The 27,120-nt window shown below is 39.2% G+C and overlaps 1 protein-coding gene across 3 annotated transcripts in view; it reads left to right on the forward strand.

Annotated features, from left to right (window-relative positions):
- LOC134572752 (fibronectin type-III domain-containing protein 3A-like) overlaps nt 1-27,120 on the forward strand; it is an 82,298-nt gene that overhangs the window by 17,552 nt on the left and 37,626 nt on the right. For 2 of the 3 annotated variants that reach the window (XM_063431912.1, XM_063431913.1), the window contains exon 2: nt 20,327-20,468. In XM_063431912.1, coding sequence (XP_063287982.1) covers nt 20,358-20,468 — 111 coding nt within the window. In that variant the 5' untranslated portion in view covers nt 20,327-20,357. Of the gene's footprint in view, nt 1-20,326; nt 20,469-26,650; nt 26,798-27,120 lie in introns of those variants that run through there. The other variant, XM_063431914.1, reaches the window with a different exon arrangement.

Raw genomic sequence — 27,120 nt, forward strand, 5'->3', positions numbered from 1 at the left:
ATACCCTTTAAACAGAACATGTCAACCACCAGGACATGCATGTATATTAATTGGACACTATAGCATTTGGAATTCAAACCTATATTACTAATGCTATAGTGCCACTAGTTACATTCTAGACCACACCCCCATCGTTGCCATATATTTAGTTATGCTTTTTTTGGAGGGAGGGGGCGGTTATATCTAAAAACAGCTTGCAGAGCCTGCAGGTCTCTTATCCTCTTATCTGCTACCGTTGCAAACCCTTCCCTATTAACTTGGCCAATAATTTCTGTGGCTGACAAATCACATACTTTCCAATGCAGCTCAATGAGAAGTCTCTATAAGGCAGGTGCTCTGAGCAATTGCTGCCTCTTGCGTTTAGCTCCACTGAGCTAACCAACCCAGGAAGTAATATTACCTGCTGTCTGCTTGAACACCAAGTGGGTGTAAACAGGTTAATTTATTAGTGTCCATTTCTTTTGAAATCTGCACTTTTTGCAACATGAAATGAAGAGGACATACTCTTCATTCATACATATTTTCAGCAAACTAAAGTGCTTTAGCGGTCTCGAGTGTCCCTTTAAATTCAAGAAAATGTGTACTTGGCCATAACTTCAGTAATGCAATAAGTGCACTCGCACCATTCTTGTTGCACTGCAGGTCCCTAAATAAGTGGAAATAAATGTGCTTGTTGTAACTAGGTGTTATTGCAATGATATGCAAATTTAAAAAATATGAATATTATACTACGGAGATTTGTCAAAAGCAGTACACCCAATAGCTAACTTTTTAGTTAGCTAATCCGTTTTGTAAAAATATCATTACTGAGATTTCTGCTTCACCTTTTAAATCTCATGTTTTGTTTTTTGTTTTTTGTTTTTGTACTGATATTCCATATGCTGTTACAGTTATGTGGATTGAATTCTAAGACATAAAAACAGATTGCTCCATTACTGGTGAGTGAAGATATGCTGCATGCAAAGTTATTGTGCTTAAAAAAAAAAATTACTTGGCTGTCAAGAAAGATAAGATGCTATTGATCTGCACTTTTCAGGTTCCTAAAATTGGCATATAAAAAAAAATACAGATTTATTGCCATATAAAAAATAAATTTCCCCGGTGGTTGCTGTGGATGTTGGTTTTGTTTCCTAGCCTCCTCTCCTCCAGCCCTTCCACTGTGCACTCACTGCCACCCACGCACATGGTGGAATGTTGAGTTAATAAGTGCACATGCTTTGGCCAGATGGGATCGGAACTGCAAGGAGACAAAGTCTCTATGATAAGTTCTACTTGTGCTGCACTGTGTGTGCATCTGCAAAGTCTATATGCACTGCCACCTCTGCTTTGTTATTTTTCCATTACCGGTCACGTGGGAGGAATTGCAGGAACTGCACTACATTGACCAAGCCAGAGGAGTGGAACAATGCGAGCAATAACTCTCTCAATGTAACATATTAATATTTTAGATTTCTCTTAGATCTCCCTCCTTAATGGCATAAGCTGCGTAGTAATATTTACTTGCACTATGCTTCTTTTTTTTGTTTTGTTACACACAGAGTTAAACCATATTCTAGAACTTTTTAATTTTTTTTTATCTTTTCTAAACATGTTGTTCTTCACCCATTTTCTCCTAGAATGCACTGTTCTGACCTTGTTCCTTCCAAGTGGAGTGGAGTCCTTCCACGGACTCCCCTTTTCACCTTCCTTTTCCTGCCCTTCCCTTGTACTGCCAATAAATCTTTGTCTCTGGGAGAATTTGTGCTGTAAATAAACTTTAATGAGCCATAGGCAGCAATAGGGTTAAGGTGTAAATTGGAATTTCCTTGGCTATTAAATACTGGACAATTATATGCTAAACTATGTTATCAGTGCCATCAGTTATACATAGGGAGCTGGCACTATCCTGAACAGAGGAATAATAATAATATTCAGAATATTTCTCTTGATCTCCTGCATTTGGCTCATTTCCTCTTTCCCTCTCTGGTTTTGTTCATCATTGGCGTTTATTTCCGTTTCACTTACTGACTCATCATATCGTCGCTCATGTCTATGATACAGACTTTTCCAGAGAATTCTATTGCAAAGGTTACAATATGTTCTCCCGGCCTAGTTCATAAAGGTACATTGGAGCCTCTTGTTTACTTCCTGGATGCTATGAGCCACGTTGCACAAACTTCCTTTTCAAAGGCAGTCCATAAAATACTCACTGGGAGCAGCCATCTTTGTTTTTCTTAGTAAAAGGCAAGCAGTTTAGGTAGTGTAGAAAACATTATGTCTTACATGTAAGAATTTTTTTATATATATTTTTTTGTAAATACATTGCTTCATCAAATAACTTTGAGCATTGGAGCCATAGAACAAAAAAAATATATATATTTGTTTAGTTTTCTTTTCACGGAAAGTGTTTGAGTTTGATTCTCGATGGAAACTGAATGATTCTTGAGAATTGCTATAATTAGCAAGTAAGAAAACCAAATTGGTTTATGTTACTAACCCCAATATTGAGTGAGTTTCATATCAGTCCCCCGTCAACTAACAGGTGTGTACTGTGGCTGTGTGTGTATACATATAATTTATTTATTTTCAAGACCTGAGGAAAACTTGGAAAAGCTTGACTTTTAAGAATTTTGTTAGTCCAATCTAAAAGGTATCCGTACATACTGCAATACCCTCTCAGGGTTAAAATGACAGGACCACTGCACCCATTCCACTTCATTAAACTCTTTTCCGACTAAACAGACTGTGAAGTTTGACACTTATTTATTTTATATAGCAATTCTTACATAGTGCCCTTATCAAGAGCACTTTACATAGATTAACAAACAATACATTAATTGATAGCATATTGATACAGCCATTGGGTTGCAGTATATATAGATAAGTATAATACTTAGATGAAATATCATTATGAATAGAACAACAAAGTACGGTAACCTAGAACAAATCATTAAACAACAAAGTTTCATTGAACTACTGTATATTCTCCTCAGATGTGGGAGGTCAGGAGCTTCCACTTGTAAAAAGAACTAGGGAAAGTTCCCAAAATTAAACCCCCTTTTCTTTTCTTTTTTTTCTGAGTGATTGACTCTAATCCTTACAGGTGTGTAAAAAGTTGCATGTTTACAGACAGATTACTAGTAGTCTTATCACATAGTAGTCTTATCAGACTTTTAGTAGTCTTATCAAAGATTAGATAAAGCTTTTAGGAGGCTTTGAAGAGCAGGTGACCTCTGGAAAATGCCACGTGTTTAGGAAATGGCATCTGAAAAGTTTTTAACTGACCTGTGATCCTAAAACATTTTAAAACTTTATTTCTCTCTTAAATAAATAGTAATGTATTCTAGACAGAGATAAGCAGGGCAAGGAGGGAGCATAAATGGAAGAGGAGAAACCAATAAAATAGGGCAGGTTTATTACAGTGTTCTGTTGTAAAAATGTGGTCTGAATTACTGAAATTAGGGCAATCACCATGCAAACCAGGCACCATTCCATTGGTCGCTTTTCTCCTTTTACACATTTTGCTTCGCTTTAAAAAATCTCACCCAATGATTGTTTCTCCTCTCCCAATGCAATGTGTGCACTACCTGCGCCAGGATTGAAATGGATTATAATGTCGGTTTCTCAATCTTTAATATACATTTAAAAGAAAAGCAGGGTCACATTAAAAGTTACCACTACTTATGGGTGCTTTTCACTGTTTTAATACACTACATTTCCCAAAATTGAGGGAAACCTTGCATTCAATATCCTATTTGGAATATAGCAACAGTATAGAGTAATCACCAGAACTAATACAGCTTAATGTTGTGTTTATGGTGCAAGTAGTCTCTCAGCGCACTCTCTCTGCTTTGATTAAACTGTTTTCCAGAATTTTGGCAACATCCGGGGGATTCCCAGGTACCATAAGCCCACCTCATTGCCTCTGACGTTTTAATGTTGATTCTGGTCCTGGCATTTCATTTAGTTAGATTAACCCCTTAAGGACACATGACGTGTGACATGTCATGATTCCCTTTTATTCCAGAGGTTTGGTCCTTAAGGGGTTAATGCAGCCTGTTTTTTTTTATAAAGTAAAATGATTATTGTCCTGTTGACCCATTAAGCTTCTGTGAGTGCAAAAGTAATATTTAGCGAGATTGAGCAATGCTGATAAATTAACACTGATGGCATATTGAATATAGGCTCGTTATCCTATAAATGTGAGCAATGCAATTTGAAGCTTATATATTTCACGATGGAGCCACTGATAATGGGGAATGGTCTATACTGCCAACTTGCTGCAGCTATCGCTGTCGTTTATCAATTTGATCCTTGGACTATCTGTATGTCCTGATGGGTTTGTCTCTGAGTCCTCGGGGCATTGGTCATGCTTTGGTGGGTTTGCGAGACATTGCATTTGATGTGCCTTGCTGGGAGCTCATGTTGGGAATCTTTACTTAAGATAAGTTGCTGAAATGTTTGCTTTGTAACAAAGTTTACATTTTGTCAAGGTTCACATCAGTATCACAAGCAAACAGTAAGTGTGGATTCCCAGGGACACTGGGCCTTTCAGACTTTGCTGAAATGGTCAAAGTGACCTTTGCTTTTTCTGTGCAAACACCAGGCCCAGAAACAAGTCCTGCAGCTATTGTAGCCACCGTGTTCTTTGTTAATTCTTTGTTGTAACGTTTGCCAAGACCTGGCTGGTTTTACAATGTCTAAGCTTTGTAATTTTTTTTAATTTTTTTTTTTGCCACTTGTTAATGTTTTTCTAACTCTTTCCAGATCTCAGACTAATTTTGCAGTTTCCTGTGTATTGATCACTTTTACTTTAAAGTATTCATCCAGAATTGCTTCCCCATATTCCCTGAAGGCAGAATAAATAGTTATTTCGACTAACACATGATGGGGGAAAAAAGTCTGGATCTCAGTCAGTGCAAATATTTAGGAGACAAAATTCATCCTTAATCATGTGTTTTGTGTCCAAAAACACCCACATTATTCATAGGACTTGGTGTTCTTAATTTTATCTATTGCTTTGTATCACTTTTCATGTCACAGATGCAGTCTTATGGCACCAAATACGACTAAGCTCCTCAGTAATAGTTAAGCTTACATCTTTAGCATAGACAACAAGAGGTATGTATGTACTGGCTATTATTGTGGAATGTAACATAAACTGACTGCACTTGCAAATGTATGTTTAGTACTAGTACACAAAAGCATCCCTTTAAAACCCCTTAAGGACCAAACTTCTGGAATAAAAGGGAATCATGACATGTCACACATGTCATGTGTCCTTAAGAGGTTAAAAAGGATACATAGAGCTAGCAAAATATTTTTTAAAAAAGTGCCTTTTTGCACTGGTTAAATTTGAGGTAATCCTTCGGTTCCTTTCGATTCACTGGGCATTGAATTAACGTCAGATCTTTTATTCAGAAATTGAGTATGTTATAGTTATTGTCAGTTATGCAACTTGGGGAAAAAAATAGATTCCTTTTTATTTCGACATTTTCACTGCGGTCAGACAGTTGGGAAAGAATGTCAGTGACTATATGCTGCTTAAACGCAAAAGAAAGTGCTTAAGACAATTTGCCATGCAAGATGAAATGTGTTTGATGAAAAGAACAGATTTTCGGTTCGACCCTTGTTTACAACAGCGGCTGTAACACGGTAATTTAGGCAATGCTCTCCAGCTCTTCTTTTTACTTCTTTTATTTTTTATTTTTTTTAAAGTTAAATCCAAGGACATACTTAAAAATTAGAGAAATCTCAAAGTATCCTTCCTGGTAAAATATTTTATAAATAAAGTATTTAGCCAACTTTTCCCTGTTTTTCAGATATGTATTGATGTACCTGTGATTTTCAGGGAGTCAAATTAATCCCGTAGATTGTCAGCTCATTTGAGCAGGGCCATCTTTAAGTCTTGTCTCTGTAATAGTCTAGATGTCAGTTGCTTATTGTCAAATATCCCCATTTTATAATCGTAAAGTGCCGCTGAATACGTTGGCGCTATATAAATGGTGCGGATGCTGCTACCACTAATACTTATTGTCTGAAAGCATTAACTGACTGGGAGAGTTCTGCAAAGTTTAACCTAAAACGTGATATTGCCTTTGAAATCCTTACAATTCACACTGTAATGAATACCACTGCTAGATGACTGATTTAAACATTATTCAAAGCAAAATCATCTTGACAAATTCTCTGATGTTGCTCAAAACCTGCAGAGATGAACCCAGTTTAAAATGCTGTTAATGATCTTGTGGTAATTTATGGTAAGAATGTTGGTCTTGAATATTCGCTTGGATGTTAATCATACTGATGTAAATCATGTAAAAAAACACTTACCGTAACCTTACATCATGTGTTACTCTTATGTGGTGATTGGTCCTCTGCGTTATAGAGTCTGTTGTGCTTAGTCGCTCCTTTTCCCACTAATTCATCAATAAAATAGAGCTACTTCCAGCTTGATTGCTCACTTGAAATCATGCTAGTTATTTAAAAAAATGTGCTTATCTCAACTGAAATTACGTGTTTTTTTTTTTTTTTACACCTGAGGAATCCACGACGTTGAAATAAGACTTCTCGCCCCACAGAGGTCACCTGGTTATCATTTTTTGTTTGACTGTCTATTAACCTGGGTGTGGTAATGGCCTTCAAGTGATAACTCTGAGATAATTACACCATTCCCGGCAAGCCACGCGCAAGCTCCAAAATAATTGAATTATAATGATGGGTAATTCTGCAATGAATGTTTCTCACAGCAAATAACTGATTTGTTGTGGTCCTTCACTAGTTGCACTGCTTTGAGGTTTGTCCTGAATAGTAGAACATTAGAAATGGGATAGCACCTAAACCATGTAGAATTGGGGGATGTTTGGCATCAGATTGTAAGCATTTCAGGCTAGCATGTGTTGTGTTGGACTGACTGGCCATGCAGATTTTGCTAGTAGAATCTCTTTGCAGTAGGACAAAGTTAGTCTTTAGTAAAACCAAATTGAAGCAAAATGTTGCTCTAAAATCTAGCTTTCACCAGAGTTGGCATGACAACTTCCAAATATCTACTACCTACTAGTTACATTTATTTGGAGAAATATGTGAAATGTAGAGCTTTAAATAGACATAATAGAGGAATTGGTTCATTTGTATAGCCTCATGTACACAGTATATTTAAAAAGAAAATAAGTTTAAAAAAAATTAAATAATAAACTTGCATTCAAACTAAGTATCTAAAATTGCAGCACTTGCACAGGTAGAACTCTGCTTGACCAGAAAGACGGTCCACCAATCAGGAGCCTCTCATTACATCTATTTTTTTTCTCCTTTGTCCTTCAGAACTTTGTGGGATACATGGTTTAACCAGCTATCGTAGTTCTGCTCATCATATAGAATGAAGAGAACAGTTCAGCAAGCTGATAAGAAACAAAATACTGTTGCTATCAGCATTTTGATACCTCAATTGTATGTGCAGCCATTGCTTGAGTTTTTCCAAGTTGTAGGTAGTGTGTGTGTGTGTGTGTGTGTGTATATGTGTGTGTGTGTATATGTGTGTGTGTGTGTGTGTGTATATATATATATATATATATATATATATATTGCACTATACCACATTTACATTACTGTAGTAATAAAAGGTTTTCTATATATAATAACCTTTTATCCCTACAGTACTCAACTTTATGTGAAACAGGTCACATTTTTCCATTATTTTGTCAGTGGGAATAATGGAAGAGGGATGGGGAGTATCTATTACACAGTGCAGAAAGGGTTTTCACTTGAAAATCTGTGTGAGCTGATTAGCAAAATGTGTTGTAATTGTAATCAATAAATCACACTCATTGAGCTTTCTGTCCGACTTAAGAATATCATCGTATGACTGACGAGCCTTTTGCGATTTCTTCAGTGACACGTTCCTTTGCCAGCTATCTTTGTCAGAACTGGCCCATTGCTCTTTGAGCAGAGACTTCCTGGCACCAGGGAGACCTAGGAGAAAAACACAGATTCCTTTTATGAACTTTTCTCTGTGAAAATGCATTCAAATAATAACATGCTTGAATCTGTATGGAAATCAAGACCTTAACCCCTTCAAAGCCGGCGACTTGCGAGGATTGTCACAATTACAAGTTCTCAGCCTAACAATGTTCCTAAAGGGGTTAAATAATGTAACACTGATTTTGACAACTTGACAAATAAAGTTAGCCAAGCTCCAAATGGAGCTCTCCTTCCTTCCTTAATGCAACTACTGGCAGTGCTACACATGTGAAAGTGCAACATATAACTATATGGGAGATCCTGTGAGAAGTTTGCTGTCACTGGGATTTCCCTGCACACACAGATTTCATTAATATTCCCTATTGTGCTTCACTTATGGCTTGACGCGTACATGGTCATCTCTGCTAGCGTATGTCTGCATATATAAAAATTCTCTGGCAACTAAGTTGCAAAGAGCACATACATTCTTTGTTCCTAGAAATTCTCTCATTAAATGCCAACACATTCTACAATTATACACATGCTTATTATATACACAAGCTGTCCTTATCTATTGATAGCTAGATAAACATCTGATATTTCTGGGCAGAGCCTACTCTCAAGAAATAACCGTAGTAAAAAAAAAAACAAAAAAAAACCAAGGATTAAGGGTCAACAAGTGCAAACATTTTAAGATAAGCCAACATTCGTCCCAGGTCATCTGAGTTGAAACTGTTTTTAAAATCTATGCTTTGTGTTACGCATACAATTTCGGAAATTTTGTGGAAACCAAAAAGGCTACCGTTTGAGACAATCGCCCACCAATTCTCCATTTTTAATCTTTGTATATACACACCAGTCTAGACAAATTGAAGGATGGAATGACTTTTTTTTTTAAAAGCATTGTTTGCACAGAGCCAGTATGTGGGCAGTTGTTCTCATCAACACTTGTTATTTAGTTGCTAGTGGTTCCAGCTGATGTATGTCCGCGATACAGAATTCAGGTGTTTATTTCGCCATTGTTCTAATCTATTTTATGTACTTTTTTAATAGCTGTATCATATTTAATTAAAATATGCTGCTGATTGCTTTGTTTTCATTTGTTAATGTGGAAGACTTTAAAATACTATTTTTGAGGACCTCTGTATTAAATCAGTCGTGGATGAATTTGAATATATTATAGGAGTCAGCTGGATCATTTTATTAATTCTTTATTTTTGTAGTGCATTTGAGGGAACAACGCACATGGGGTACCCCGACGGCAATCCACATGCTTTTTCCAAACAATTATAACAGTAAGGGTATGTTAGTACTTGCACAATTCTATAGTTAGTATGCGGTTTGTCAAGATCATTCACGATTTAGTATCTATTAAGCGTAAGGTAGAGATATTACATGGGTGGGCCAGGGAGAATAGGCAAAACATTAATAGGCTTGCTTAGGTATTAAGGAAGTGTTCAGTACTATGCTAGACAATACGTGACTGTAGTTACTTATGTAATTGCTGTTTGGTTGCATGCTAAGCACAGTATGGTTGGTATTGTTAAACTAATATTTGGTTTGTTACATGTTAGACCATCAAGATTGTCAAGAGAGTAATAACATAAAGAACAGACTTAACCTGCTAGTTCTCATGGGTGTGGTTGAGAACAGGAGTCCAGCAATGCGAGTGCGGGTGAGTCTTAGGTCAGAGAGTTCAGCTTGCCCCGCAGCATCTGGGATCCTAGTGCTTTCTCAGCCGATTCCCAGCTTGGGGGGGGGGGGGGGGATTTCAGGTCCCTCCATATTTGTGTCCTCGCTCGTGGCGTGTCGCCATTGCGGATTGCTGCCTGTCGTTGTTGGGAGTTGCTTTCTCTGAGCTCTTTGGGAGACGCTGCCCCTGTACCTTGGACCTTGTTCCGGGTTTCCGCTGCTGTCTTTCCCTGGCGCCTCAGGTGACCAGCTCCTTGGTGCTTTCTTGGCATCCGCCTTGTGTGTGGAGGGTCTCGTGGGACAGGCCTGCCACGTGGGGGTTTTGGTGTTGCGTCGGCATCTTGTGGGCAAGTATGTAGCCCTTGATCCTCTAGGCAGGGCCGTACAGATGCTTGGCTGCCGTTAGGTGTGTTCCCCTTCTTTGCCCCCAACCGCCGTTGTGAGCGGGTGTGTTGCAGATTTGGCGGGATGTACACGAGCTTCGCCAGGGAGCCTGTCCGGTACGTGCCGGTCTGCTGGGTTTGAGGCTTGGCTGTGGTCGGTTCGCTTGTTTGCTGGGGCTGTAGCCTTGCCTCCAGATTTGACCAGAAGTTGGCAAAGTGAGAGTCCAATCGGGCTAGAATATTGTCTATGGAGGCCTCGGCTGAGGTAGCAGCGACAGCCGTCGCCATTTTGTCGCGTGGTGTTTTTCAATGCTGTGTATAGGAGGTAGTGGTGGGCGCCCTCCTCGGACCGGGATGACCCCCGCCGGTCTGAGGGGGGGGAGGGGAGGTGCAGAAATCTGCTTGAGTACCTGTATTTTAGCATCCAGAGAGCGCCGTCCCTCTGGCGCCAAAAGTGCTTGTAGGCCGCACTGGGTGTCAGCGTGGTTGCACTGATCCAATCGTCATCAATTTTTGGTATCGATCTATTCGTCGTGATCTCTGCTATGCAGTGTGCAGTATTTTGCGGTGTAAACAGCTGACTGGCGTGATTTATGGAGAGTTATGCTGCCATTCAGCCCGCCAGTCAGGCTCCGCCCCCCTGGATCATTTTAGGAGTCAGCCTGATTTTATCAAACGCCAGGAATGAACAGTGCCCCAGAGATCTCTTTTAAATGGACCGCTTAAAATATGTTCCTGCTTGAAGCTTACATGTCATAACACTTATACAATGACCTCTAATTTTAAGTGTACTTGTCATTGAAATATTACATAGAATGGCTTCACAGAATAACATTTAAAGCAGACTTGTCAGCCAGAAAAAGGTCAGCATTGTATAAAAAGTACAATTTTTGCAGGAGGGAGCAGCAAATGTCAGATATGTATATATTTTTTTAACATATACTTTTAGTGGCATTTTCCCCAATACAATATGCAGATTAACTTTGGAGACAAACCTGTTCTGACCTTATCTTCAATGCTTTTTCTGAATAACGAGAGTGAATATGAGCATGCTTTATTAGGATTACGACTGAGAAAGTATTATGACAGTTCTATTTGTATAATGAATTGGCCAGAAAAAGGTTGATCATTAATTGGCCATATTCTATATATGTTGGTCATTGTGGCTACCTGCCACTATATTAAGGCCAATGAGATAGCTCCGTGGGCTAATGCATCATCAGTAGAATCTGTTCAACCCTTGGAGGTCGCAGCTTCAAATCCCAGCAGGGCTGACTCAGCCCTTCATCCTTCCGAGGTAGATAAAATGATTACCATTAAATTGGGTAATAGTAACAACCCCTGGATTTTGGGCCAAGGTAAGATCCCCAGGACAAACTTGAAAACCAGAGTTGCCTGAATGTACCTCTCCTGGTTAAATACTTTGCTATTGTTATTATTCTGTGTAACATTCATTCCACAATGTAACGTGATATAAAGTTGTATCTTTATATTATTGCATTTGCCTCCACTATGTTCTATATTTGCTAGCTATTTGTTTGGTTTTGTGTGGCTTTGTTTCTCTTGTGAAATCACAATCGATTGTGTAATTTAGCCTTAATTTCGTAAATGTTATCCTAAGCCTTTGCTTGATAAGCAATATTTACATTCAGAGGTCAAAAAAAATTCTCTAAACTTTAAAACCTACCTAAATTATTCATTCAATCTGAAAACACTGGTAGAGTTATGTTGAACAAGCATTTTTACTATAGCAGGATTGGTCCTTGAGTACATTTTTGACCTTAAATAGTATTTAGTTTTAGGATTTCCTGTATGAGTTCATGTTGTGTGTGTGTGTGGGCTGACCATCCCCCACATAGTGGGATGCTTATATTCCTCTTAAGGACACTTTCTGTACATCCGTATCATGTGCTGAGTAATCTTGGTATTTAAAGGCCATCCAGTTTCTTCAACCCTTTGAATTCTGAGTTATTTGAAGAATTACATCGCTATTTGGAGATTTCTGGCCCCAAGCAATGTGTGAAGTGGGTAGAATAAACATTCTACATGTGTGTGTTTTGCTTTTTGTTAAAACTGAACCATTATCAGATACAAATATTAAGCCTCTCAGCCTGGCTCAAGTCCTTAAAGTACTGTTATTTTTCTCTACATTGTATTTTTGCAGAATTTAGCGCAGCACTAGGAACCATATCAACTTTACTGATTGCTAGATATTTGTTACATTGTTGTCCTTCTCTCATATACACACACAAGTGAAAATATGTATGATGTTTTTTGTGTGTTATAGAGAAACTAAATCCACTGAAGGGTTCTGGAGACCTAGTAAATCATGAGACTAAAGGCCGGCTGTTTTCGAACAATGAGTTTTCAGGCTACATTCCTTTTATTAAAGCTAAAGTAGGTGTAGGCCGCGAAAGGAAACTCTTGAAAATACTGTGGTCCGAAAAATAAGTTAATGCACTACAACATAAACAAAGAATGTGAGAACTCTGAGAACAGACGAAAGCTTGGTCTTCAGTTTAGTCACAGTTTAGTCTTCGGGTAGTCTTCGCTCGAGTCTCAAAAATAGTTTTTGCTCACTTTACCGTTGCACATGATATTGAACCCACCCATGAAAGCAGTCTAGAACCGAAGTGCCGGCAAGTTCTATCTGCATGAGAGATGCAGCAACCCCGAACAATGTTTCAGCCTTCTCAGGGCCTCATCAGCGCGGTGTAACTGATACCCCTCTAGACACAGTGAACACAGGGTCCACGTGTGAATTTCCTTTCTAACTTGGGGAAAGACACATTAATGCATTGCAACAAAAATTTTAAACATGAGAACTCTGAGAAAGGACAAAAGCATAGAGAAACTCAATAGCTTGCCCTTTGGTAAATTCACCTTGAGATCTAAGCAGGGACCCACCAAGGGCAAGATACTTGAGCTGTTGTCCATTCTCCATATTCTCTTGCACCCTGTTTTTTGCTCTCTTCATGGTCCTATAAGGGTATTGGCTATACCTCACTGATGAGGACTTACAAGGCCAATATAATTGTCTGGGGCTGCTGTATCTCTCGTGCAGAGACAACTGGTCTGTATTTCGGATTTGGCCTTTTTTTTTTTTCTAGTTAAAACCAGCTTGAGATCTGAGTAGGGACCCATCTACAGGAAAGCTAAGTGAGCTGTTCAGTATTCTCTTGCACTCAGTTTTTTTGCTCTCCCAAAAAGAAAGTTGAGAAATATGTTGCAGAATACTGCAGCTCACATAATGAAATGCCTTGGGACATTTTCAGTGGTTCTCAGCTGATAACACTCCTCTAAAGTGTCTGTTATACAAGATCCCCAAGTGCTAATCAGATTTCTCCCATCCCAATCCATTGTGGATAAGGAACGAAAGATGTTAATTTAGGCTAAAAAAAATGAATGGATCAGTCAACCAGAGGCCGATGTATTTCAGTGCAAAACATCTGAATTAAAAACACTTTGATCAGTCAGTCATAGTGCCACTATCTAACTCTGTCTGTCCATTGTATGTAGAAGTAATCATACAGAAGGCAACTTATACAAAAACATTTTTCACAGCACTACACAGGAAAATCCTATTACAATCAGTTACAACAGTATAGCTCTCTGTTATTTTGCATCTGATAATCAAAAGCAAAGAGGAAACTCGTGTGTCCAAAAATGCATATATGTGTGTGCATGCTTGAGTGTTATGCAAAAGACTTTAATGGTTAAGTTTAATTATTTAACAGTAAACATCAACATATATATATATATATATATATATATATATGTTTCCTATATATATATATATATATATATATATATATATATATATATATATAGGAAACATGGGGGGATGGTTATATATATATATATATTTATAATGCTATAAGTGTTGCTGGTGCAATGCTTTTTTTAACCTATTTTATTTTCTCGAAATGCATGCTTCTCCGGCGGTCTATCATGTCTTTCTTATTATGTGTCTTTAGAAATTCCTAAAACTTGAGAGAGAAGTTAAGGGGGGGTTGCTTTTACTTAGGGTTGCGGGGTTCAGCACCTGGAGGAGTTGAGGTGATACAGTACAGGGTTGTTCACTAAAGTGAAAATATAAAACGAATTTCAAATTATTGGCCAAAATGCAGATATATATATATATATATATATATATATATATATATATATATATATATATATATATATATATATAATAGAAAAAATACCGGCACTCTAGGTCTTCCAAATGGTGGTGTTTAATTGCAGATCATCCAAGGTCAACGTTTCAGCCCTGGATCAGGGCTTTCATCAGGACACATAAAGAGCATTAGTGAACATGACAAGCTTATATAGGACTGTATAACCTATGAGCACTTACCCGATCAGCTGTGGTGAATCAGCCACGATATCCGGCGTCTATCCGCGCCTGACTGCGCATGTGTGGAGCTCCAGGAATGCCCTGTCCGTCACCATTGCGCTGAATCCCCCACGTGACGCGGCTACGTCACGTTACCCCAGCAACCACTTATACATTGCGGCTGTGGGTCATCGTGCTTACGTACACCGTCGGGAGAGTCCCTCCTCTCGTCCGCGGGTGATTGGACCAGCGAGGTGACGGCAGAGTCACTTCCACGCCCCTTCTCATCCAAACGAAAGATTTTTTTGGATAATGAACAGTGGGCATATGCTCATACATGGAACTATCTATATATAATATCGACAAGGGGATAAAATCCTTGTGTATACTTTAATGTGATCTGCTCAATTCAGAGCAGTAATATTGTAGTATATTATCTACATCGTACCAGTGAAAACAGTGATCAACTATGTACAAGAAAACGTGTATAATATAAAAGTGATATGTACATATTTATAGTGGTAACCTAAACTAAGTGTGACCCTATCCAGGGAAGGAAAAAAGACATAATTGTCTCATTTTAAAAGAGAAAAGTGTATTAAGTGGGAATATCTATAGGGCCTCTCTATGGAGGCATCTCTATGTGTATGGGCACTCTAAGAAGTGTCAACACTTTTATATTATACAAGTTTTCTTGTACATAGTTGATCACTGTTTTCACTGGTACGATGTAGATAATATACTACAATATTACTGCTCTGAATTGAGCAGATCACATTAAAGTATACACAAGGATTTTATCCCCTTGTCTATATTATATATAGATAGTTCCATGTATGAGCATATGCCCACTGTTCATTATCCAAAAAAATCTTTCGTTTGGATGAGAAGGGGCGTGGAAGTGACTCTGCCGTCACCTCGCTGGTCCAATCACCCGCGGACGAGAGGAGGGACTCTCCCGACGGTGTACGTAAGCACGATGACCCACAGCTGCAATGTATAAGTAGTTGCTGGGGTAACGTCAGTGGTGTATCCTGGTTTTGTGCTGCCCTAGGCAGGACAAAACTCAGGCGCCCCCCTCACCCCCACCCCCCCCCCCCCCTGCCACCCCCACCCAACCCTTCCCCCGCCTTCTAAATACACACACACTGACAGATACGCATCCATTAGCTAACTGTTAGCTAATGGATGCGTATCTGTCAGTGTGTGTGTGTGAGTGTATGAGTGTGTCTGTGTGTGAGTGTGTCTGTTAGTGAGTGTGAGTGTGTCTGTTAGTGAGTGTGAGTGTGTCTGTTAGTGAGTGTGAGTGTGTCTGTTAGTGAGTGTGTCTGTTAGTGAGTGTGTCTGTTAGTGAGTGTGTCTGTTAGTGAGTGTGTCTGTTAGTGAGTGTGTCTGTTAGTGAGTGTGTCTGTTAGTGAGTGTGTCTGTTAGTGAGTGTGTCTGTTAGTGAGTGTGTCTGTTAGTGAGTGTGTCTGTTAGTGAGTGTGTCTGTTAGTGAGTGTGTCTGTTAGTGAGTGTGTCTGTTAGTGAGTGTATGTCAGTGTGTGTGTATGTCAGTGTGTGTGAGTGTCTGTTAGTGAGTGTGTGAGTGTGTCTGTTAGCTGCTAACAGACACACTCACACACTCACACACACTGACATACACACACTAACAGACACACACAGTCAGACACACACACACACTCTAACAGACACACTCACACACACACACACTCTAACAGACAAACAGACGCACTCACACTCACTAACAGACACACACTAACAGACACACTCACACACACTAACAGACACACTCACACACACTAACAGACACACTCACACACACTAACAGACACACTCACACACACTAACAGACACACACAGTCAGACACACTCACACACACTCTCACACTCACTAACAGACACACACACACACACACACACACACTAACAGACACACTCACTAACAGACACACTCACACACACTAACAGACACACTCACACACACAGTCAGACACACTCACACACACTAACAGACACTCACACACACTAACAGACACTCACACACACTAACAGACACACACACACACACTAACAGACACACTCACTAACAGACACACACTAACAGACACACTCACTAACAGACACACTCACACACACTAACAGACACACTCACACACACTAACAGACACACTCACACACACTAACAGACACACACAGTCACACACTCACACACACTAACAGACACACACAGTCACACACTCACACACACTAACAGACACACACACACACACTAACAGACACACACACACACACTAACAGACACACTCACTAACAGACACACACTAACAGACACACTCACTCACATTAACTCTTTTTTTTTTAATTTACCCCCCCAGCCTCCTTACCTTTGGGAATGCTGGGGGGGTTCTCCCTCTCCCTGGGGTCTAGTGGGGCTGCCGGTCGGGCTGCTGGGCTGGTTGCTGGGCGGGCGGCTGGCGAGGGAGCACTTCCTCTGAGCTGTCTGCTCAGCTCCCTCGCGCGCCGCAGAGTGAGGCTGGGAGGCGGAGCCGGAATATGACGTCATATTCCGGCTCCCAGCCTCACTCTGCGGCGCGCGAGGGAGCTGAGCAGACAGCTCAGAGGAAGTGCTCCCTCGCCAGCCGCCCGCCCGCCCAGCAACCAGCCCAGCAGCCACCAGCCCAGGATGTCTGTTAGCCGCAAGGCTAACAAGGCACTTGCCCTGGGCGTTTGGGGGCGGCTTTTTTTGCCGCCCCCTGGAAAATGCCGCCCAAGGCAAATGCCTTGTTTGCCTCGCGGCAAATACGCCCCTGGGTAACGTGACGTAGCCGCGTCACGTGGGGGATTCAGCGCAATGACGGACAGGGCATTCCTGGAGCTCCACACATGCGCAGTCAGGCGCGGATAGACGCCGGATATCGTGGCTGATTCACCACAGCTGATCGGGTAAGTGCTCATAGGTTATACAGTCCTATATAAGCTTGTCATGTTCACTAATGCTCTTTATGTGTCCTGATGAAAGCCCTGATCCAGGGCTGAAACGTTGACCTTGGATGATCTGCAATTAAACACCACCATTTGGAAGACCTAGAGTGCCGGTATTTTTTCTATTTTATACGTTTTTGTTTCACTGTGCACCAGGCTATAATTTAACAAGTTGGAGTGCAGGAATTTTTTGTTTCACTATATATATATATTCACTTTATCGGGATTAACCTTGTCTGTGTGCCGTGCCTTTATGAGCTCCCCTTTACTTTGTGACTTTATTTTGTTAAAATTTCAATGTGGGGTCATGGACAGGCCTTCAACTCCTATCTAGCAGAATTCATAGTAGATGAGGTTTAGTGGAAACATTTTTTTTTTTTGTTCTCAGGGGAACTCCTCTCTGTGTTATCTTACTAGCATTTTTATTCATACCATCCGCACTTTATGGTACTAAACTTTCACCTGTATTGATAAAATCTGTTACTTGGTTGTGCGCGGAAGTGATGTGTTTGATGGAATTGGCACAGAGTAGAATGATGTAGTCTTACTTTGGGAAGGAAGTTGGCATAGCTGAATTATTCACAGATCACTCATTAAGTTGCGTCAACAGAAGCCCGATCAGTGGTTGAAAAGAACGAATGTGTATTTTGGTTATTCATTTTCCACACACAAGCTATTAACTGACATACACAGAGCAGGCATAGTCTGCTGTGAAACTTGGAAATTTAAATACTGAATGTGAGGTTACGAAATGATTGCCATAAAATCTCCAGCACAGTGCTCTTTTGTTTTACTTCTGCGGGAAAGACGTTGCCTGATAAACGTAATATGGCATGACAAATTTCCTATATCCTGTTATCTCATTCTTTCTTTTTTTTTTTTTTTTCATGAGAACTTAAGGCCAGTTTAACTCTATCCACCCACATTACTTATATGTTCTAAACAGTGTTGCTCAAATTTTTAATGATGAAGGACACATTTCAGTGAACGGCCTAAGTTTGGGGGCTGAACACTATTAAATCTGTGATACAATAATATACTGAATGTGTGGACTTTTCAGACTTAATGAGTCCATGCAAAATCCTTTGACGAACATATCTGGCATCCTCAAATTGGAGAGTTAGGTAGCTGATGTTATATTAAGCCATCTAGGGCCAACTTTTGGCCACGGGTTTACAATGCTTTAAGTTAACGTACGTTGAGACTCAAGGTATCGTCATAAAAATGTGATTTAGTTTTTCACAAAAATACCACTGTAGTTCCTCTGTAGAACACAGGCGACCAGATATGTACCAACTTGAGACAAATGGATCATTTTAAAATAGCTCAACTGAATATCAGCTGAATTATAAAAAAAATTTCCCGCTGCAAAAAATTGATAATGTAAGAGGATTCTGGAGGAAATTAGAGTTGATGTATCTTTAAAGGGTTAAGGTGGGTTTGAGATACCATTAGGATGATTTAGGATTAGGAAGGCTTAGATGCAATTTCCCTGTTTTGTACCTAATAATGAAGGATATTTGGTTGCTATTTCACTGTTTGTGAATAACTGAATTCTCCATGTTGTGTGTAGCTGCGGCTGATTTCAACAGACAGCAGTCAAATGGAGTTTCCAGGGCTTCTTTCGGATGGAGCAACCTTCTCTGGCATGGTCCACCACCATCTAGCATAAATGATGGAATCATGATGGTTCTCCAACCATCATGATTCTCCCTCAGTCACATCACTCCCCTTATGGGATGTCAGGGAGGAAATAGAGATCTTGGGTGACTCGGAGGAGGGCGTTCTGCCTTTCACGGTCTGTCGCCAGCATGCTATACGCCAACTATGTGCAGAATTAAAATGAGTCTGTTTGGAACACTTATTCCAGGATGCAAGATGATGCTCCAATGAGGCCATAGTTCAGGTTACACCTATGGCCACTAAGTGCATTTTGGAACGTGTAGAGTAAAACTGCACATACAGACACCAAGTGTCATGACCACTTTTCATGGTGCTTGAAGTAACTCTTTAAATAACGAAGTGTTCCATTTATTAGGAAAATGGGTTAAAACAACTGAATTCTCACAAAAGAACAAAATTTGGCTGCTGTTCAAGTTACCATTTATGATTTAATGATAATACCTTGTTGCCTTTTGTTGAACACTGTGTAACTTTAGGAAATGGCCTCAGCCCATGGCTATTGGCTACCAGAGAACTATGGGGTGTAGTCCAACAACTGCTCCTTTTAAATAAATAACTTGCTTTTCTTTACAGAATCTTGGAAATGAGCCTAATGCGTATAGGGAATATTTATGAATGTGTTGCTAATAGAAATGTTGTGAGAAAATTCTTAAAGTGGGGAAATCTCTATATATCCCTGCAATCAGTGTATTGGGTGCTAATAGAACTCAGAAACACTTTTACTGTGGATAAACTTTCATAAATTCACACCCAGTGTATCTTCTAGTTGAAAACATTTTCAAACAACACTCTAAAGACAATAAATACTACTGCCCATTGTAGTAGTTATGATGCAAGCAAGAAATGCTGTCATGGTTCCATGTCAATGGTAGTAACCTCACTCACCAGGCTGCCAAGGTGCACCGGATCCAGGAAAGGCCAAGCCCCACGTCAAGTATGATATAAAGTAGTGGTCCAGGCACTCAACGTGATAGTTAAGAAAGCAGTTTTATTGGCGCAAACAAACAAGGTTTCGACCTGACCGGCAAACTTGTCAAAGACCCGTTCGGGTCGAAACATTGCTGTTTGTTTGCTCCAATAATACTGCTTTTTTTCGGCTATCACCTTGAGTACCTGGACCACAACTTTATTTCATGATTCCATGTCAAACCATTTTCAAGCAGTTTGTCAAAAGTTAAAGTACCTGTGGAGCAGCCCTTTACTTGTTATATTGTCCACAAAGATGTTTTTTTTTTTTATTGCTGTAACAAAACACATTTGACATATTTCACAGTTATGCATTGCATTTTATATATCTTTTTTTTATTAGGTCGTGGATGTGAACATTCATTGATGAATGAATGAACATTTCAGCAATGATGGCCGACCAGCCTCCCCCCTTGGAAGCCACACCTTTACTGAATGAAGTATCTCTCCTACCTCCCATGGTTAATGGGGACAGCACACAACAGGTAAATGCCTGCTGTAGCCACTGTTACACCAACACATTATAGCTTGCATTATAATTTTAATTTGACACTCATGTTCTCAAGAACTCTGTTTTCAACCCATTCTTCTTGGCACATCAACGCTGTAGGGTTTAGTCATTTCTCAATTGTGTACCAAGGGGGATAATGAGAAAGCTTATACTGTTGGTGTGAACTGGGTAAGGAACATCTAATCTAGATTACTATAGCCCAAACCCAATTCAGATTTCCGCATCGAGGATTTTCACTAACATAGAAGAATCATTGTGGGTATCATTAATTTAATTGGTTTGCCTGGTGACTGCTCTGTTCTTAGAATGTTGCGCTGTCTTTCTACTTCCTATTCTTTTGTGAATTCTCTCCAATGTTTTAAAAATAATTGTGTAGGTCAGCTACTGACCTTCAACTTGTAGGTGATCTAGACCTCCTAATAACTTTTGCTAGCCACTTCCTTTGTTTTTGTTTCATTAAAATTAGTCTGCTAACAGATGGTCTTTTATCACCCCTTGACTGTCACAGGAGTCTGCTGTGTTAGCAATAGTTTGCCACAAGGATGTGGTTTTCTGTGTCATTTTCAGTTTCTTTGGTGGCCCTAAAATTCCATGTGTGTGCCTAAAGAAATTCCCCAGAATTTTGTGGACTTTTCTATCCATCAGTATTTGGACAGTAACCCCAGATTTTATGATTCAGATATGTGAAATGAAAATATAACTGAGTTAAGATCCGAATCATCTGAGATTTGCCATAAATCTTGTCTGAATTACAGCCCTTAGCTGTAACTCAATTTTCAAGAGACCAGAAGAATTTTACATAATGATAAAAAAATCGCCATGATTTTAAACTAAGTTGTCATGTTTATTACTCGATTGAAAGAAGTTTGCCTTCTATAACTGTAACAAAATAAAAAACGAATTGTAAGATGTCACCAAAAATTGCAAATTTGAAGAAAAGTAATTGGTTCAGCTACAGTCAAGTCTTTTTTATTTTAGCCTTTTTTTTACAATAGTTATCCAAAGAATCTGTCCATCTTTCCTTTTTTTGTTTTTGTTTTGTTTTGCGCTTAAGTCTGTTCTAAACTTTTGTTTATTATGTGCCTCTCTAAACATTAATAAAACATCCTTAAATAAATGAAAGGCATATAGTTGAATGTGAACAGGTACACAGCTGTCTACTTCATATTTTCTGCATTCACGGTCAGCAGTGAAGCGTGAGCCTTTACTCGTGGCATTCATACATGCCCACTTCATTACAATACCACTGGCATGTTTGACAAATGACGTGGCATAGTGTGAATTATCCACAGTTCCTTTCTTTTCCTGATCTTTTCTGTTTTCATCAATCTGGCACATTTTAATCTTGTCTCATCTATCCAGAAGGCTTTGTTCCAGAATAAACATACTTTTATGCAAATTATAACCAAGCCAATATATTATTGTGGCTTACCAGTGATTTGCATCTTGTGGTAATCTCTCTGATGTTCTGCTCATGTGGTCCTCTGTTTATACCGTATGCCACTTCTATGTCTGCATTCTAGAGAACATTTGTCTGTTTTGTAGCTAAAAATTTACTTCATGATTATGGGGAAATATTTTGTGATCCAATAGCAGTCTTTGGCTGTTGCTGATCTTTCCGATCTGTTCATGTTTTAGTGGTTTTGGGGCTAAGAATGTCCTCTTAGGAAAAAGGAACAAACAATTAACCCCTAAGGGGATGGGGTATCCATTTAAACTAAGGGACTGTTAAATTTAACAAAGTGCTATAAATTCTATGGTGTTCATGTCTTTATGGATGCTAATACCCTAGAATGTGGTACAGAACCAAAACACAGTTTGTGGAGCTTTAATGTTTAAAGGCACACTATAGTGCCAGGAAAACAAACTTACCTGGGTCCAGCTCCTGGGTCGGCGCTGACTCAGCTCCACCCACCCTCCTTCCCTGCCAATGTGGCTGAGTTCGCAATAGGATATCTCCATAGAAAGACATTATTCACTGCTTTCCTATGGGGATTCTGGTGGCGCTGGAAGTCCTCATGCATAGCGTGAGAACGTCCAGCGTCGTTTAGACAAGCAAAAGTCGCCTATCCACCCGGAAGTCCCTCTTGTGACTGTCTGGTAGACAGTCACTAGAGGAGGAGTTAACTCTAGCAGGTAATTATTGCAGTGTATAAAAGGGTGATGGGAGTTTGCACCCAGACCACTTCAATGAGTTGAAGTGGTCTGGGTGCCTACATTGTCCCTTTAAGCAGAAATGCATAATGTGTCCCAACTGCATTATTTGAGATATCATTGTATCTGAGCTATTAAAAATAAATTAATAATCTACACCCACATACTACATTTTCTATCATTTCTTTTCAGTAACTAGAGCCTTTGGGTAAAAAACATTTTTAAAGTACAGTTGCCCTTATCGAATGTAAATATTTAAGTCTTAAAAAAGGAAACATATTGTAAACTTCTGCACAAAAGTTCAAAGATGGTGCTTATCACTATTTCAAAACAACCACAGCCATGAGAAAGCTGGTATCAGATCAGTAACGATCTACACTAAGAGAAAAAGTTCACAATGGCTACTTTACAACAAATGATCAAAGGCTTAAATAGGAAAATACAATTTACTTTCTGTTTAAAATAGATTTGATTGAAACAAGGCACCATAAGCATGTGGTTAATAAAAATAATAAAGCAACTCACCGACACCTGCATTTAAAAAAGTATCAAGGGAACATCCAAGGCAACATTACAACTTAATTAAAATGAAGTTGGTATGGTGCCAGGAGGCCCCATGCAGCTCCCTTATCTATACAAGTTAAAACGTTCACGGACAGTTTAACCCCAAATTTGGATCTCCAGCATAGGTCCTCTTTGTCCCCGTTGGCATCTGTTGTCTAAAAGTACAAACTTTTTCATTAAGAAAAAAAAAGTGTATTGTTTTACCCATTTCTCGCTCCTAATAAAAAACATATATAAAAAGTGATGATTTCTGTAGACTTATCAGGAGGTAGCCTTGTCATGTTCATATTTTGTGCATGACATATCCACTGTTGGACGATCAGTGTGGTGTTCTGTATCAGGACATATGATATTAGTAGATCGTAATAAATATCACAATATGATGTATTGGGACCGGTGCTCACTATATGGAGAACAATATTTAAGGACGCTGGCATTGAGAGTCGACATAATCTTATTGGAATGGTTGCATGTTATGTGCTATTTCAAATAAAATATGTTGTGAGTGTATGGTATGTAGTCTTAACACACATAGCTTTAGGGTAGTACTATGGTATGCTGAAAAGGGAGGAGATGATTATAGGGTGTAGCTGTATTGTGTGCTATCTCAGGAGGGGTAATGTATCTGGGTGGGTGTAATTGTACATTATTCTGTCCATAAGATTCTAAGTATATGGTGTGTTGAGGATGAATGGGTGGCTGGAAGTTTGAGACACTCCCAAGTGGGGTCTGCCCGCAAGACAAGTTCCTCATCTCTTGTCTCCTCTACTCTACATTTATTAGTAACATATTCGCTTTTTAAACGCAATCTGTCATATGGATTCTATAAAGTCATCCAGTGCGTATAATAATGCTCTGCTAATGGTCATGTCAGATTGTTGAAAGTGTAAATATGGGGTCACCTGTATTCAGTCAGAGCTGTCCACAAGCTACAACGCCAAGAGGGCACCGAAATCATCAAGACCTGAAATGTGGGCATCAATGGTTACTCTGAGCCTCTGGGTTAAACCCTGAGAGTAGCTATGTATGGTTACACAATAATATCCATTATCTAGCTCTATGGTACGTTATTTTATGGGACTTATAGCCTAGGTATATTTTATAGCATCATGTTATGCCTTTTTGTTGTTGTTATATGACTTGTATAAATTCGTCAGCTGCATGCTACGGTCTTTTTTAAACTAGATTAGAGAGACTGGGACTATTGTTACATTCTGTAACACGGTCTTCGGGGATGTTTGAAACTATTAGGAGAGAGAGCCGTATCTGTGTTATACACTTTAACATGGACTTTATGGCTGTCAAATGCTGTATTAGGACAGCTCTAACAATATTACACACTGTGACAAGGGCTGTATGGTTGTTTGATGCCGTTTTATGAAGGCTTTCTCTTATATAAACTTTAACATGGACATTATGGCTGTTTAATGCTGTATTAGGACAGCTGTAACTATATTATACACTGTGACAAGGACTGCGTAGCTGTTTAATGCTGTATTGGGAAGGTGGTACCTAACCTATGAAATTCTCTGTATTATGTTTTGATACCACATTAGTTAAATATCAGTAATATTATATGCTTTAACATGCCTCTATGACCATTCAATATGGTAGAAAGGCTGTAACTGTTATATAGAATAATACTGACTTTATAGCTCTCTGACACTGCATTTGGAAAGCAGTAACTATGATACACAGTATCACTGGCTCTGCAACAATTTGACATTTGGGGAGGGGTTATTAAACGGACACTGTATTCACCACGACCACTATATCTCGATCTGGGTGCAGTGTGTCTGTTCTTTTCACCATGTTAAATAAAGCAACACAGTCTGTAATGTTTACATTGCAGGGTTAAATCGGTTTCTAGTGGTGCTTCCACGGCACTGATTGAGTAAAACTTGGTGGTCATATGACGTGGACGTTCATAGGAAAGCATTGGGTACCTTTCTAGAAATAGTCTGCATGGAAGTAGTCTTGGCTAATCATGTAATCAGTACTGCTCTTTGAGTAAGGCGCACCACTACATCTGACATTGCAGACATTTGTAGCAGCTGATTGGTAAGGTTTGTGTTTTATCTTTGTATGGAATCTCTATTTTAAAAAACAAACAAACAAAAAAAACAGAAAAATAGTGGTAATTTGCATTTTATTTATCCCAAATTGAGAAATACTTGACTGCTTTATTATGGAGTGTGGAACTAGTGCTTCTTTCATATTTAAAAAGTAAAGCATAACCAAAATAAACTTGGGTTATGAGTACATGACCTGTACTGATCTGCTTTTACAAGGTTCCATTTTAGTATATGTCAAGTCTCTGGTATATGCCAACACAAGAAATTTGGTATATGTCAAGTCTGCATATAAAAGAGTTGCGAGAGGCAACATTTTTCAGACATACGCACAGAGACAGTGTCTAAAAAATCTCCACTCGACTGTCAGAACCATAGAAGGACAGAATGCAACAGGCAAATGTTTGAATGCACTTCTTCAATTTCAATACCTTCAAACATCATAGGTTTGAATTTTATTTTATTATACTTATAACTTTTTAACCACATCTGTAGCAGTTGCGTCGTTCAACCGCGTCTTTAACTGAGCTCTTAGAATTGTAACATTTTGATTGGAATTGAGGTATTAAATGCGGTTAATATGGCTAGGTGTGTCAAATTTCCCGGCCACGGCTGATGGTAGATTTGTTGGGCATCCGGGACATTTGTCTCCTTAAAACCTACGTGTGCGTTTGTGGTTTTGTTTTCTGTGAAGGTTTCCTGTTGACTTTTTTTACTTGACTTGTGAGTTCCCAGAGAGTTAATATACTGCTGCTATAAGGTAAAAAAAATTGCCTGAGTCACAAGGAACAAAATCGATGATATAAGTTGCCCTTTTTATTACCTGACCTTTTTTTGGTTGTTGTATCTGAAATAGAAATTAGCGGTATTGTCCAGCATCATACAACTCTTTGCTTCCTCTCTACTATGTTTTGTTAATCAAAACCAGGACAAAAACATCTCCCAGAAACAGTGACTGCATCATAGAATACATTTGATGTGTGTGCTTGAACAAATGTATATGACCGGAATCAACGGGAGCCACTCATGCATGTGCAACACAGCCACATGGACTTCCATGTTAAGGTTTTTTCTTTTTCTCTCATTGAGAGATTCAGAATCTCAGGATACAAGCCAGAAACATCCCATACATATAGTACAGTTAAAGTGGCTCGGTCACCACCCCCTTCCATAATTAGTATCCCATAAAGATAAAATCTTTCTAGAATACTCGCATTGACTGTACTGGAATTTCAGTGAAATTCAAGCACAGTCAATAGGGAAACTAAGACCGTAGGGACTACTTTTTAATAGTATATTTCTTATGCTTGACAAAATGCAGAGCTACTGCCATTTAAATTTTGTAATTTCCCCCACTTGTCACTAGTGATGGCTATAGGGAAAAAGGCATGATCTATGGAGGGTTTCGCTGGATAGACCTCAGTGTTGGACTCTTGCGCATGCACCATTGTACAGCACTAATATGAGCAACTGGCAGGAAGACCATGGCGGCAGGCGTGAGGTACAAGTTCCGGTAAGTAAAACTCACCTTCCCTGCCCCTTTGCGACCACCAGACACCAAAGGAGCAGTCAATGTCAATGGTCTTTGCAAAGTGTGCAAAGACCCCATTTGTTGACAGAGCCACTTTAAATTTACGAAATTCGTAATTCGAAAATAACATTACATTTTTTTATTTATTTTTTTAAATGTTAATAAATAATAGGACATAGAGTGAAAGGATATAAATTCACCATGAACAAAACATGGATGAAAATATGAGGAGTTATTGAGAGTAGCTATAAAGACTTAGTTTTTCAATTTCCAGATCAGTATATGTACATGGTGTATTAAGGAAT

Source organism: Pelobates fuscus, chromosome 9 (genome assembly GCF_036172605.1).
Source record: "Pelobates fuscus isolate aPelFus1 chromosome 9, aPelFus1.pri, whole genome shotgun sequence".
Classification (NCBI taxonomy): domain Eukaryota; kingdom Metazoa; phylum Chordata; class Amphibia; order Anura; family Pelobatidae; genus Pelobates; species Pelobates fuscus.